This window comes from Micrasema longulum, unplaced genomic scaffold, assembly GCF_059751315.1.
Source record: "Micrasema longulum isolate JH-2025_06_02 unplaced genomic scaffold, ASM5975131v1 h1tg000215l, whole genome shotgun sequence".
Lineage (NCBI taxonomy): Eukaryota > Metazoa > Arthropoda > Insecta > Trichoptera > Brachycentridae > Micrasema > Micrasema longulum.
In genome coordinates, this window is record NW_028277420.1 from 835,551 (window position 1) to 850,149 (window position 14,599).

At 31.6% G+C, this 14,599-nt stretch overlaps 1 protein-coding gene across 3 annotated transcripts in view; it reads right to left on the bottom strand.

The window, feature by feature from the left end:
* The window catches only part of UGP (UDP-glucose pyrophosphorylase), a 37,169-nt gene that overhangs the window by 13,446 nt on the left and 9,124 nt on the right, over positions 1-14,599 (bottom strand). The window contains exon 1 of one of the 3 annotated variants that reach the window (XM_088243500.1): positions 5,318-5,587. The exons of the other annotated variants lie outside the window; for them this stretch is intronic. Coding sequence (XP_088099626.1) covers positions 5,318-5,338 — 21 coding nt within the window. The 5' untranslated portion in view covers positions 5,339-5,587. Of the gene's footprint in view, positions 1-5,317; positions 5,588-14,599 lie in introns of those variants that run through there. 3 annotated transcript variants of the gene reach the window in all.

Genomic DNA, 14,599 nt, shown 5'->3' on the forward strand with positions numbered 1-14,599 from the left:
TAAGCGGAAATGAACCTCTGACGTTACACGCGGAGTTATTTCAGAAATACAAAACTTTAAAAATCGTAGCGCCAATAATACGATACATAAAAAATTTAATAAAAAAATTGACTTAGTTTAACAGTCTATTAAGAAATATATTTTTTTTTTAAAACCACTGAACTTCCTCATTGTCTAAGAAAACATTTTGAATGTGTTCAATGTGATTTTTTGAGGATTCCAAATCGGAGAACCAAACTCTAGGACACTACGTACATACGAAAAAATAATATAATACGTCAGTTCTTGTAAAAGGTTTGGTTGAAAAATACAGTTTAAATTCGTTTGCAAAATAAATAATAATCTCTTTAAATAAATAATGAATTTTAAAAAATAAATACTAACTCACCAGTTCGTCGGTACTAAATTAAATTTTCACACTTTTTTTAAAAAAGCGTCCAATTTCATTTGGTTTGATCGTTTCTTCCTTTCTTGCAGAATCATATCATAAACTACAAATATTTTGATATTCTTTTAATTTTAATAATATTAAAATAAATAAAAACCTTTTAATTTTTCTTAAAAACAAAACGAAAACTAACTCGGAAACAATTTCACACACACAATAGGCTGCTCGCGTACACGGTAATAGAATAAAACAACGTGTAAAAGTGTGTCTGCTATTAGAACCGCGGCGCCTGCTGTCGTCTGGTCGGCCGAACCGGGGAATCCCACGCCGGCACCAACCGGCGTAATTGTAAATCGGCGTAAATCGAACCGGCGCATAACGACGTTTACCTGTACAATATTTGTTTCTAAATTTATTTCATATACATATTTATATCGGTATTCGTAGTACGTGATATTTTCCTATTAGGGGCCCGAAATGCAGGATTCTACGAATTATAATAGAAGGAAAAGTTGAAACAAAACTATGGCTGGGTGGAAGAAGCTTTCCCGGCTGTATTATTATACAACATACAACTGGCCCGGCTCGGTTGGGTCGTGGAGGGGAGTTGATCCAGCTGCGAATGGCGAAGGATCGTGACTGATCGGGCAGGCTATGATGATGGACTCAATGCCCGAACACGGGCATGACACCGAAAGAAGAAAAATATACATAAAAATGTTATTGCTCATTTCATCGCTTGGTAGCGAAATTCGTGAATTGACTATAACTCTGAGTATTATAAAAACACAATTAATAGCCATGATATTCATTTAAATTACCGATATAGATTTAGTAATAAAATAAACTAAAACATGAATAATACATTATTTACATAAATCAATATGTGCATTTATGTAGTTACGCGGGAATGACAGTTACATGGAAAAACAACCTTACACAAAATTAAAAATAGGTACATTTATGTAATTTATTGATTTGTTATCAATAGTTTATGAATAATTTACTGATATACTTACATCATGTACTTGATTTAGATAATTTACAGTGTAATTTATTGATTTACATAATTAACTGTGTTAATTATTGATGTACATCATTATCCGTGTAATGGATTGATTTACATAATTTACTGTGTAATTTATTGATTTATATAAATTATGTGTAATTTATTGATTTATAAAATGTATGTGTAATTTATTGATTTTCATCATGTACTGTGTAATTTATTGATTTAAAAAATTTACTGTGTAATTTATTGAATTGCATAATTTACTGTGTAATTTATTTATTTACATCATTATCCGTATAATTGATTGATTAAAATAATTTATTGTGTAATTTATTTATTTTTATAATTTATGTGTAATTTGTTGATTTATATAATTTATGTGTAATTTATTGATTTTCATCATGTACTGTGTAATTTATTGATTTAAAAACTTTACCGTGTAATTTATTGATTTACAAAATTTACTGTGTAATTTATTGATTTACATAATTTACTGTGCAATTTATTGGATTCGGTCGTGCTATGTCTTCCTCGGTCTTTCTCGTTTTCTGCACCCATCAACATTTGAATCGTAAATTCTGTCTATTCGCTCTACATGTCCAAACAAATGCAGAACTCCTTTCTTGATTTTGTCGATAATTCTAGTCCCTGTCTTACATAATGCGCGCATCTCGACATTTGTGCACCGCACCTATCATGCATCGTTTTACCACACATTCGCCTGAGAATTATAAAATTGCTATTAAGATATGGATAATGGAGGTGGGTTGCGCACGGGTCGATGAGTCAAATAGGTAAAAAAAGTTTTATACGATTTTATTATGTTTAATAAGTATTTAAATTTAAGGTACGTCTCGAAATGTTTCCTTCGGTACGGGACACCCCAATGAGGTAACATTATATTAAATGTAAAAATAGATGTAATAATTGTGAAAGCAAGAATAAATAAATAAATATAATATCATCATCACCATTCCCTTTTCGCACCTAATGGTGCAAAGGGCACTGCATTGGTACACCAATCACAGTGTACTTTGTTAATTTTTGTTACATGAAGGTAAGATGATAGTCTTACGCTTCAGGTACCAGTCTAGGGACTATGAAATATACTACTGTAAAACCACACTTTAAAATAAATATTACATGTCAACTATGTCGGGAAACGAACCCGAGACCTCTTGCATGTTAGACAAGCGCGCTGACCACTACACAACAAGGCCGATATAGTATAATTATTTTAAATAATCAACCTATGGATTGCTCAAGGCAAAGATTATCAAAACTTGACCTCTCAACACCAGTTAAACAATACAAATACGAATTGATAATGTTTATGTTGAAACATCACCAAGGCATCTACATGCATTAATAGTACACAAAACATTAGTATTTTGCAACACAGTATCCAAGTATGTCGTATAGACATTTTTGTGAATCAAATAATATTGATCTATTCAAATTAAAACAGTAAAAATGTATTTAATTAAAAACACAATGCTTTACATATTGATATTGTATGTTATATTCATTAAAAATAATTAAAAAAATAAGAATAAAAATTTAGCTTAACTGATTACAACATTTATTTATTTATTTAAACGCCTTGTAGGCTTTTACACGTTTTACATACATATAAAGACAGACATGTATTTTATACAGAAGTAGCGAAAAATAATAATATGAGAATTTTTATTTTTTTATTTATACACTAATTTTATTACTTTATTTTGTAATTGATATTTGTTTGAATTTTTTGATAGTTAAATGAACATTTATGTTTCATTTTTAATTAAAAATAGTGTATTTTCTAATTTATATTTTTGCTAAAATCTTTATTATTATCGGTATGTTTTCTAATTTACATTTATTTTTTAATATTATTAGTGATATATTTTCTAATTTATTTTTATTTTGATTTTTTAAGCAACATTTAATGAAAAAAAAACACTTGTAAAAAAGAAGGTTCTGCCTTAACACAGTAATTTCCTAGCTAGTCGGGACCTGAAACAATGAACCTCTGTACATGTTAAAACTGTAAAATAAACAAATAAAATAAATTTCAATAAAACAACAGCCAAAAATACAAGGTTTACAAATAAAACAAAATTGTAGGCCAATTATAGTGTTTTAGATATATATTAATAAATACAAAGCAAAAAAGCATACTTGTGTAAAGTCACTTTGTATCACTCCACTTGTAAAAAGAAAAAAATATAATAGTTCATTCACATTCTATCACTTCTTCACAATATCCCACTTCGCCTGTTTATCTAAGAGAGCTCTTCCAACCTATTTCACAACACGGACTATCTCTTCGTTCTAGTAACGAGAGAACCCATTTAATACCCTGTCATCGCTCTAATTTTCTTGCCTCCTCTTTCACAGTAGACTGTGGAATAATAATCTACCCACTAATGTTAGAGACGCCCCCTTCTTTATTTACATTTAAGTCAAGATTGAAATGTCACTAGCTAAATATTTTTTTTATTTTTTTAAATTTAAATCTTAAAGTAGGGCACACATATCATACATATTGTTATGTGTGTTCTAATAATAACATTACAAATATATTTAATTTATAAATTGTTTATCACATATGTCTTGACCATTATTTAAATTGTTCCTTTATCCTTCTTCTTTTCATTCCATCCCCTCTCCACTGTTAATAGTAGAGTGTTAATTTTTTTATATTGTTAATCTTTGTTTTTAATTTTTGTATAAGATTCAATATGTCCATGTATTTGTAATTTTCTCAAACTGAACGGTTTGGGTAGGTAGGAACAAATTGCCTTAAGGCAATATGCCAGCCCTTCGTCGGTATATAAGACTATCTAGCCACCTCTAAAAAGGCCCGAAGCATTATTATATATCCCCAAAATCCCGAACTCCCTGAGTTTTAATTGCTCCTTTTTTCCTTCTTAAATATGTATTTTCATCCCTTATTCTTTCCTCGGTTCCCCTTTCTTTCTCCAAACTCATTGTCTGATCCCACATTTCTCATCATTTAACATGTATAACATAATATACTATTTAAAAAAAACTCCCAATCAAAAAACAGCTGTTATTTTTCGGAATTAAGTTTTTTTATTTTATTTTAATGTATGTATCTTTTGACATATATTTATGTTTTTTTAGTACAAAATTTTAACCAGTCTGTTTTTTGGTTGGCTGGAAGATATTGCTTTTGGCAATAAGTCCGCCGAAGTACTTATTCTTTGCACTTGAAGTTTTAAATAAATACATAGACGGAGAAAATTTATTAATTTATAAGGAGAGATAGGGACTGGAAGTCTAGCCATTTATAGGGCTTATGATCTTTCATTGGTCGGTTTGAGTGTTTACTTTATACACTGTAACATCCACCATTCTGCTTATGTTTGAACATCTATATTTCTTCAATTCTGTCTTTCCTATGTTATGCTGCTATTTTGTTATTTTTTTATGAAGAGCTGAAACCTTTAATGCGGGAGAGATTCATCTGACTGAATTATTTCACCTAGATAACTAGGCAACGCCTGAACATATTTTTCAATGTTTGTACTTTTTATGTTATGCAGTAAAACTCTAATGAGTGCCAGATTTTATTGCTTTACAGACAATAGAGTAAATTCGTATCACATTAAAAAAATACTTTAGGCAATTTTAAATTAAAAACTTCTCATTTATTTTGTTTAATGATAACGATCTGGATATTTGGCAATCCGGACTAGAGTTCGGATAAACGGAGTTCTACTGCATTTGATTGATAAAATAACTCATGCCCTTCCTACGAAATAAAAATAAAAGTTTTCTTATAATTAGAATTTCGAAAAAAAGTATTGTTTTTTATAAAAAATCTACGCGAAAAAAGGATTTAAAATAGTAGTAGAGATTATAACTATTTTCTCCGTAGAATTAACTCGAGTGGTCAATCTTACCCTGTTTAGAAATGCTTCCATTGTTCTGTCAAATTCAAAACGAAACCACAGAAAAAAACTCGCGCGTTTTCACGGAACGAGAAAAGGGCGGGAGAACCTTTCCGTCGAAGAAAAATCTTCACGGCAATCGTACTTCCCTCACCGCTGGGGATCCAACACTAGGCGTACGCACCACTCACTACACACCAGTAACAAACAGCGACTATATAGTAATCATTTATAACTATTAATGTAATGAAATGACAGTCACCAGCCGCGAGTAAAAAACACACTACATTAGGTTATTGCGTTATTACATATTACCGTCTTATCTAAATGCTTATTATCTGTTTCATTAATGGCGATAACACAATGTATCGTAATCGCGCTGGTAGGTCCACTGCAGACATCTTTATTCATATTCATTTATATTATTTATAAACAAGATAAAATTTTAATAAGAAAAATTCCGCTTTAACCTCAGTGTGTCGCTATTAAATTATGTAGATAGTAAATAGCTACTGGCTGCAAATCGAACGCTTTTTTGAGTAGGAAGTAATTTCATCTAGTACCTACATTTTTCCATCGGTCAGTTCAGTTTTTAAGCTGAAGTTTGTAAAGTGAAACGAAATATAAAAATATTCAATAAAAAATCTAACGAGGAAGCCCTACGGGAAATTAGAGATAAAAAATGTATACTTACGCACAGTAAAAATTAGAGCATTAAATTATACGGCAAAGTTTATTGAAAACGTACGAAAAAAATAATAAAAATGAACTACTTTAAACGACGCCACTAGTTCATACAAATAGACCAATGACCATACCACTTTCGGACCAAGGGATTTAAATTATTATTCAATTAAAATATATAACCTACTTCCACTATCTAATAAAACAATTAGCAATGAGAAAATGTTCAAAAAGACTATAAAAATGGATAGTGGGGCTAGGTAGAATTAAAATGGATTGTCTCATTCGCCCTAACCAATATTGAATCAACTGCTCCACAAGGGTATGGCTTATGTTAGGTCCCTGTTCTTTCATTGTGCGTTTTGTAATATAAAAAATATAGATGTACATAAATAAATTATAAACAGAAATACGTAGTGTTTAAAACTGTCTGAACATTGTGTTAATTATCTCTGTTTATTAAGTTAGTCTTCATTGTTTATTCTCCAATGTAAAAATATTTAAAAAAAAGTATATTGTTCAGTGTCCTCGGCACGGGTAGCCCCGCCCTAGTAAAGTCACATTATTTTTATAATTAATTATAGTTTGTAAGAGAAAAAATATGAATAAATAAAAAATTTAAAAAATAACGAGTTGCGGAAGATTTCCGGTTTACTTATCGTCAAGGGACCAGTCGGTAGAACTAACCAAGAAGAAGCGGAAGAGAACTTGAGACGTCACACGTGAATCAATTTTAGAAATACAAACTTTAAAAAATAATAGCGCTGATAAAAAATAATAACTAAAGAATTGGCTTTGTTTAATAGTCTATTATGAAACATTTTTTTTAAACTACTGAACTTCCTCACTGGATTAATTAATCCAAAGTTAATTAACATTAAATTTGGCAATATTTAATCCGATTTATGCGAAATTCAGAACGTAAAAAATATAATTATTATGTATTAACAACGTTGAGACTTACATCAATGCGATTTAAAATGGAAAATGTTATCTTTACTTTTTTATGCTCTGTTTAAACATTATAAGGAATTTATTGCACTTACAGATTGAAGATTAAATATTAATTTGATTTGAGTCGCTGTTGCATAAACAGTAGGTATAACGGAAACTTACCGATGCAATTAATAATTTTTACTTACGTAGGTAGGTACTGCAAACTAAAACGTATCATATTGTTTATGGCGTAATAAGTAATGATAATGAGTAATAAGAAACGCGTCGCGGTAAATACGTAAATAATAACTGTGGTTTTAATTTGATAGTAAGAGTTGCTCTTATAAATATACTTCAACAAACTGTTGACAGTATTTACTGAAGAAAAAACATGCACAAAATAAGCAGTAATTTTCAGCTTAGACTCAAGTAAAAATCGTCCAAAGTCTACAGATACTAGTTGTACTATGTCCCGCACAGGTAAGTATTTGTACCCGGAAAGTACAAATATGACCACGATAATATAACTATTTGTATTACATTACCTACATCAAAGCGCATTAAGTTGGTATGTAATATAATCAAATAAAACATTAATTATTACTGGAGATTATTTAGAAACAATATTACTGGGATGATAATTGAATCTAGTTTTAAGGCACGATTTCATTATAATATAAATGGTTATTTTTTATACATATCTAAGCTATCTATGGATATATGTATGAAAAATTAATTATCGTAGTTAGTTTTGTCATCTTATTCCCTTTGTGGTGATGATCGAAATCATGACGTTTTGTCATAAACAATGCATCGTCCCGTTCTGATAGTAAAAATATGTGTTCTTTCGGTGAAGCATATTTCGTCATTATTAATTCTTCTTCTTCTCTTAGCGCCCTGTCAGGTATCCCCAACGTTGGCAATCACTCTGGCAAAAGCCTCCCTGTCCTGTGCTGCCCGGAAAATCTGCTCCACAGTCCTGAAGCCTGTCCAGTCTCGTATATTTCGCAGCCAGGACATCTGTCTTCTTCCAGCCCCTCTGTGACCCTCAATCTTGCCTTTTAAAATTAAATGAAGCAAGTGGTACTTTTCTCCACGCATTATATGCCCCAGGTATGAAATTTTACGAACTTTTATGGTGGTTAAGAGTTCTCTGTTAGTTCTAGCTCGACTTAAGACTTCGGAGTTCGTTATCGGTTCTGTCCAAGATATCTTAAGCATTCTGCGATGCAACCACATCTCAAAAGCCTCCAGGCTATTCATAGTGTTCACTTTCAGAGTCCAAGTCTCACAGCCATACAACAACAATACAGACCAGACATTATCAATTATAGAGTTTAATTACGTCTTTGACAATTTAAATAACTAATTAATATAATGTGAGTCTTCTTATCGCTTATATAAACGATAAAAAGGGAGCCTATTATGTATACTAACAAATAAATTATTAGACCAAGGTATAATTTATAAACTATACATACATGCATTAAAAAATAGGAAAAATGTATACAGGTAAAATCGTTTTGCGTCGGTTCGATTTACGCCGATTTACAATCACGCTGGTTGGAGCCGGCGTGGGATTCCCTGGTTCGGCCGACACCAGACGACAGTAGGCGCTGCGATTCTAATAGCAGACACACATTTACTCGTTGTTTTAATCTATTACCGTGTACGTGAGCAGCCTATTCTGTGTGTAAAATTGTTTCCAAGTTAGTTTTCGTTTTGTTTTTAAGAAAAATAAAAAGGTATTTATTTATTTTAATATTATAAAAATTAAAAGAATATCAAAATATTTGTAGTTTATGCTATGATTCTACAAGAAAGGGAGCAACAATCAAAGCAATGAGAAATTGGATACTTTTTTTTAAAAAGTGTGAAAATTTAATTTAGTACCGACGAACTGGTAAGTTAGTATTTGTTTTTAAAAATTCATTATTTATTTCAAGATATTATTTATTTTGTAAACGAATTTAAACTGTATTTATCAACCAAACCTTTTACAAGAACTGACGCATTAGAGTTTTTTTGTATGTGCGTAGTGTCCTAGAGTTTGATTCTCCGATTTGGAATCCTCAATTTAATATTTGTAAAAATCACATTGAGCACATTCAAAATGTTTTCTTAGACAATTAGATTTTTCAAGTTTTCAAGTAGGACATAGTCCGCTAATTTTTGTAAAATTCAAAATCTCGCAACTCGGCGTATCATGTTTCTCTATAAAATTGTTAATAACATAACCGATAGCCCAGAAATTGTTAGAAGCATTTCATATCGAGTCCCTGTCCGTAGAACTCGTCATTATGTATTCTTCGATATTCTGAGCACACAGACTAATTATATAAAGAATAGCACTCTTCGAAGAATACAAACTACATATAATGACAGTTTTAGTGACAGACATATTACACTGTAAATACTATATTTTTATCAGGTCTGATAAAGACATTTTTAATTTATGTCCCGCTTAACTTTTAACTTTTACACACATCTACTACATATCTGTATCTAATGAACTATTGTTGGTATTAATTTTTAGTAATAAATATAAATGTTCATGGAAGCAGAGAGAGAGGAGAGGAAGGTAGAATTGGAACTATACCATGTCTTCTCCGTTTTATGTACTTTTCATTTAATTTTGAAAATATTTATTTTTTGGCTGGCCACCTGAAGCGTATCATCTGACCTTCACGTAAAAAAAATGATCGAGTTACGCTGCGGTTGGAGTACCAATGCAGTTCCCTGGGCACTATTTGAATGCTGATAGAGAAATGATCATGATTATGAAGATAACTACAAATTGAAAAGTAATGAGCAAACGAATTATAAAAGAAAGGCCTAAAAAAATATTTTCACGAAGATTTTTTTCAGTATCCGCTTTAATATGAAATATGAAAACATCTTAAATATATTTACACAAGTAGTGTACTCGTAAGTACCTGGTACCAAGTAAATAAAATAAATAATAATACATATTTATATATTTATCTTCCATGCTTCATAAAGTCATTTTAAATACATTTATGTGCCATCGTCATTTAATAAACAATAGATATGTTTGTTATGTATTTATTTATTTAATTTTACAATACGCCCAAGGTGCATTTACAAAAAAATATACAGGTAAGTACAAACATAGTAGGTAATAATTTTAAAAATAAACAACGCTTTTTTGTATATGTAGAAACAATAAAAAGCATACTGCTATGCAAAATAAAAAGTGAAACTTTACATAGTAAAAAAGAAAAAAATATATGGATATAAGAAAAGTGATTGAATTAAAAAGCAAATTGTAAATAACTTTTAAAATATTTTTAAAAAATAAAAATATTTATGTACGTATAAAAAGAATTATATTAACAAATTAATGTCAAAAACAAATAATAAAAATTAGTTTACAGTAAGTATATATAAGATAATAATATATTGATAAAACTGACCCCAAATGCAAGAGATCATTGAACTTACGATAAAAATATATCTTTCAAACAAACAGACCATCACGCCGTTTTCCCGTAAGGGTAGGCAGAGAGGACAAAACGCCATATCATTTTGTATTGAACGCCATATCACTATCACTCTGTATCGGCATACAGATTTCGCTTCCTCTACGTTCATACATCTTCTCATGCGCGCGTGCCGATTATTCCTACTCTTGACATGTCCATCTTCAAATATTTGTTGGATTTGGTCATGCCATGTCTTTCTCGGTCGTCCTCTGTTTCCGAATCCATCAATATTTGCATCGTAAATCTTTTTAGTCGTCTTTTCGCTGTCCATTCGCTCTACATTTCCAAACCAACGTAGACCTCCTTTCTTCATTTTGCCGATAATATTTTTTTCAGCCTTACACTCCTCAATATGTCCCTCACCTGTTGACGCATTGCCCCTTTTTTAGCATTCAAATTCACTCAAAGCATTGTTGATTAAGGTGGTTCTAAACAAAAATATGAAACTCATCATTTATAGATTTATCATTTATCATTTTTTATTTATCATTTATTTATTCATTCATATATATGTACATTACAAAATAAAATATCTTAATTCATACATATAGAAATAATTAGGTAAAATTAGGTATATGTAAAAAAACACATTAGTATACATAATATCCAAAGAATAATATGTTAAAAAAGTAAGAGAATCTTGTAACGAAAAACTCCCTCAGAGACGTGAAAAATGTCAATGTCCAAAGTGATATTGTTCAACATAGAGATAGAGATAGATGGCATAGATGGATTAGCTGGAGGCGCGATGCTGAAGCCTGGGTGAGGATCTACGCGAAATTCCATCGGTGAGAAATAAAGAACTCACACGAGAGGTAGTATCATACATGATCAATATAGTGCAGGCAATTGGTAAAATAAAACAAAGAGGGAACAAATAGCCGAACACTCTTCTAGTGGAACGGAAGGCCTGTTGACTACTGTCAATAGGCCGGCTTCTCCTGAAGAGTTTTGAGTGGTTTCCTCTCCACATGAGCAAATGCTGAGAAGTTCCTGATTGGCCCACTTTAGCATATCCTTCCTGTTCCCAACAGTTTTAGATAAAATTTAAGTAATGTAATTCTAGAAAAATCATTATTTTAAAATATAAACCTTGTATATCATAAGCAAGGTAAATAATAACGCAACTCCCATATTAAAAAAAAAAGCCTTACATAGTGTACGGATCACGACATTTGTGCATCTATCGTAAATAGTTTTACCACACATCCGTCTGAGAGATCGCATTTCGATAATAACGAAAGGTGTCTGAAGAATCTTGGGTGGTTTCACTTTGTGAGGAATGAAGCAATAAGCGAACCGACGCAGCAAGCTCCTGTGACAACAACTGTCATCAAGCGGAGACGATAATGTTGGATGGGTTATATACTGCGGATGTTTCCTGAGAGCTTTAACCACGCTCGCCTACTTTAGAAGACATCGGGTTCTCGGCGTCCTGACGTCCACTGCTGACTGTATCCTTATTGATTTTGAATAATTTTTTTTCTAAATCCGTTACAAATGCGTTCATCGGTATTCGTAGTATGCGATATTCCCTATCGTGTAAACTCTTTTCTTATACTCGGGTTTTCAGGGCCAGACCGCGAAACTTAAGAGTAACATTCCCCATGGTAGCTTGAAAAAAACTCCTAGTAAAATTTTTCCAAAAAATAATTTTAAAAAAATAAATAATAATCTATAATCTCAAAATGTATTCAATCCTTAATTTCTCGTACAAGCAGTCCCTTCACAAACCCCTACCCCTCTCCTACCCAGCCGCTTTCCTTGTCCGTGTCTGTGCGTATCGCTTCGTTGGTCCAATACGTTTTTATCGCAATTTTTATTTGTCGGGGATGGGTAGGGGTTTGCGAAGGGATGCTAGTCCGAGAAATTGAAGATTTACTCCATTTTGAGATCATATTTTTAATTCTTTTTTAAACGACTTTTCGGAAAAAAAATATTAGGATTTTTTTAAAAGCTTACCATGAGGAATGTTCCTCTGAAGTTTCGCAGTACTATGGATTATGAGATTAACAGTGGACTTTTAAAATTGGCTCTAGTATTGTTAATCTATTTCTACTTATTGATGTGAATACGAATGAACATCTTATGGTTTGTTCTCAGTGTCATGTAAGGCTTTGCTGGGACCAATATTTGTGTACTCGAGGGCCAGAGAGCAAAAACTATAAGGATTACAGAATACCTAAAACTATTACTGGATAGCTCATTTTGTCGACTACCGGAAATGGTTTGTCAATAGCGGAAGGGGGGTTGCGAGATGACGTCACAGCGCTGCGCGTGGGGGTTCAAATTTGGGCTTGTGTGGGCATGGCGCGCGCTCAGTTCAGTTGTATCTCCGGAATGAGTTGGTCGATTTTAGGGATCCGTTTTTTAGCCATTTTTACGAATAATTATGATAATACGTATACCTAGCGTAATTTCAACTTTCTTTCTGACAAAGAAAAGAAAAGAATCCCCAATAACGCATTCGCATTCACGAAATAAAGATCCTACGGGAGTGTCGAGACTACCACCTGTATTTTTTTTGTAATAGATGTAAAAATCAGCAGTGACGAACCGTCCGTTACACGTTTGTTGTTAAACCAAAAACCAAACCGAAAATTGCAACGCAGTTGTAAAATTGAAATTGTTCTATGCAATAGAGCGAAAGAGCGTCTATTAAAAAAAATTGTTGAAACTAACACAGTCATAGTTATAAACAATACATACAGAATAACAACAAATAATAAGACCAATTACGGGTCTATAGGAATAAAAATATAAAAAACAAAGCGTTTGCCAGGGGTGAAAGGAAGTGGGATGGGAAAATAGGGAAGGAAGAGATGGAAAAAGAAATAAAAATGAATATAAATGTACACATACATATACATACACATATGAACATATACGCATACACAAATGCAGATACATACGCGTACATATATACAGTTAATAATAAAATTATGAAAACTAGTAAATAAAACGATAAAAAAATAGTAACTAAAAATTTTGCTCTTGTGACGTCTCTATTGCAATTTATGAGATATTCCCCTATTTATTTCGTATTATTACCGACAATATTTGAGTTTGTCCAAATGTTTGTAGACAAAAGACTGGATGAAGAAATATGGAAGTTCAAACATAGGCAAAATGGTGAATGTTACAGTGTGTAAAGTAGCCACTTAAACCAGCCATTGACAGGTCATAAGCCCTGTAAATGCCTAGACTTCCATATCCCCTTCTTTAAGGTATTCTCTATCCCTGTTGTAATTTGTTAATCTTAACGACTCCCGAGGGAGTGAAATCCAGCCTTTTCTCTACAAACATTTGGACAAACTCAAATATTTTAATAAAACCAACTGGTCCAAGAAGAAGTTTAAAAATGGGAAAATTGTTTTCAGGCGTTGCCTAGTATGTGAAATAATTCTAACAAATAAATCTCTTCACAACAATAAAGGTTTCAGCTCTTTAACTACACTTAAATCAACAAATGGAAGAATCGAAGAAATATGGATGTTCAGACATAGGCAAAATGGTGAATGTTACACAGTGTGTAAAGTTGCCACTTAAACCAGCCATTGACAGGTCATAAGCCATGTAAATGCCTAGACTTCGATATCAACTTCTTTAAGGTATTCTCCATCCCTGTTGTAATTTATTAATATTATTACCGAATCCGTTGAGAATCAACAGTATTTTTAAATTTATATTTATTATTTTATTTTGTAAACATACAATTTTTCAGGGACTAAAACACAACAATAATTCTCGGTGGAATCTCACTGTACTAAGATCATTATTGTGCTTTAAATTATTATATTATATTTGCTCTAATTGTTTACTCGGCAGTACTAATTGGCCAAACAAACAGTGGAAGTGTACTGAGTATTTCTCATTTAAAATTTATTAGATAGTAAAATACTAAAGTTATTATCTAATCAGTACCATGTTTGGTATTTTCATAGCCTAGTAAAATGTTGTAAAATGTATAAACCTATACTTTACAGAAAGTATAAACAAGCAGAATTACATCAGAAAAAAAAACAAGGACATTTTTAAACCAGGATGTTCAAACACTAGTGTGCAAATGAGTATTTTTATCAAAACATCATAGTCACGAGACATACAATTTTAAAGATTGTTAATTGGAATCGTACAACTTATTACATCTTATAATAAATCGAGGGTA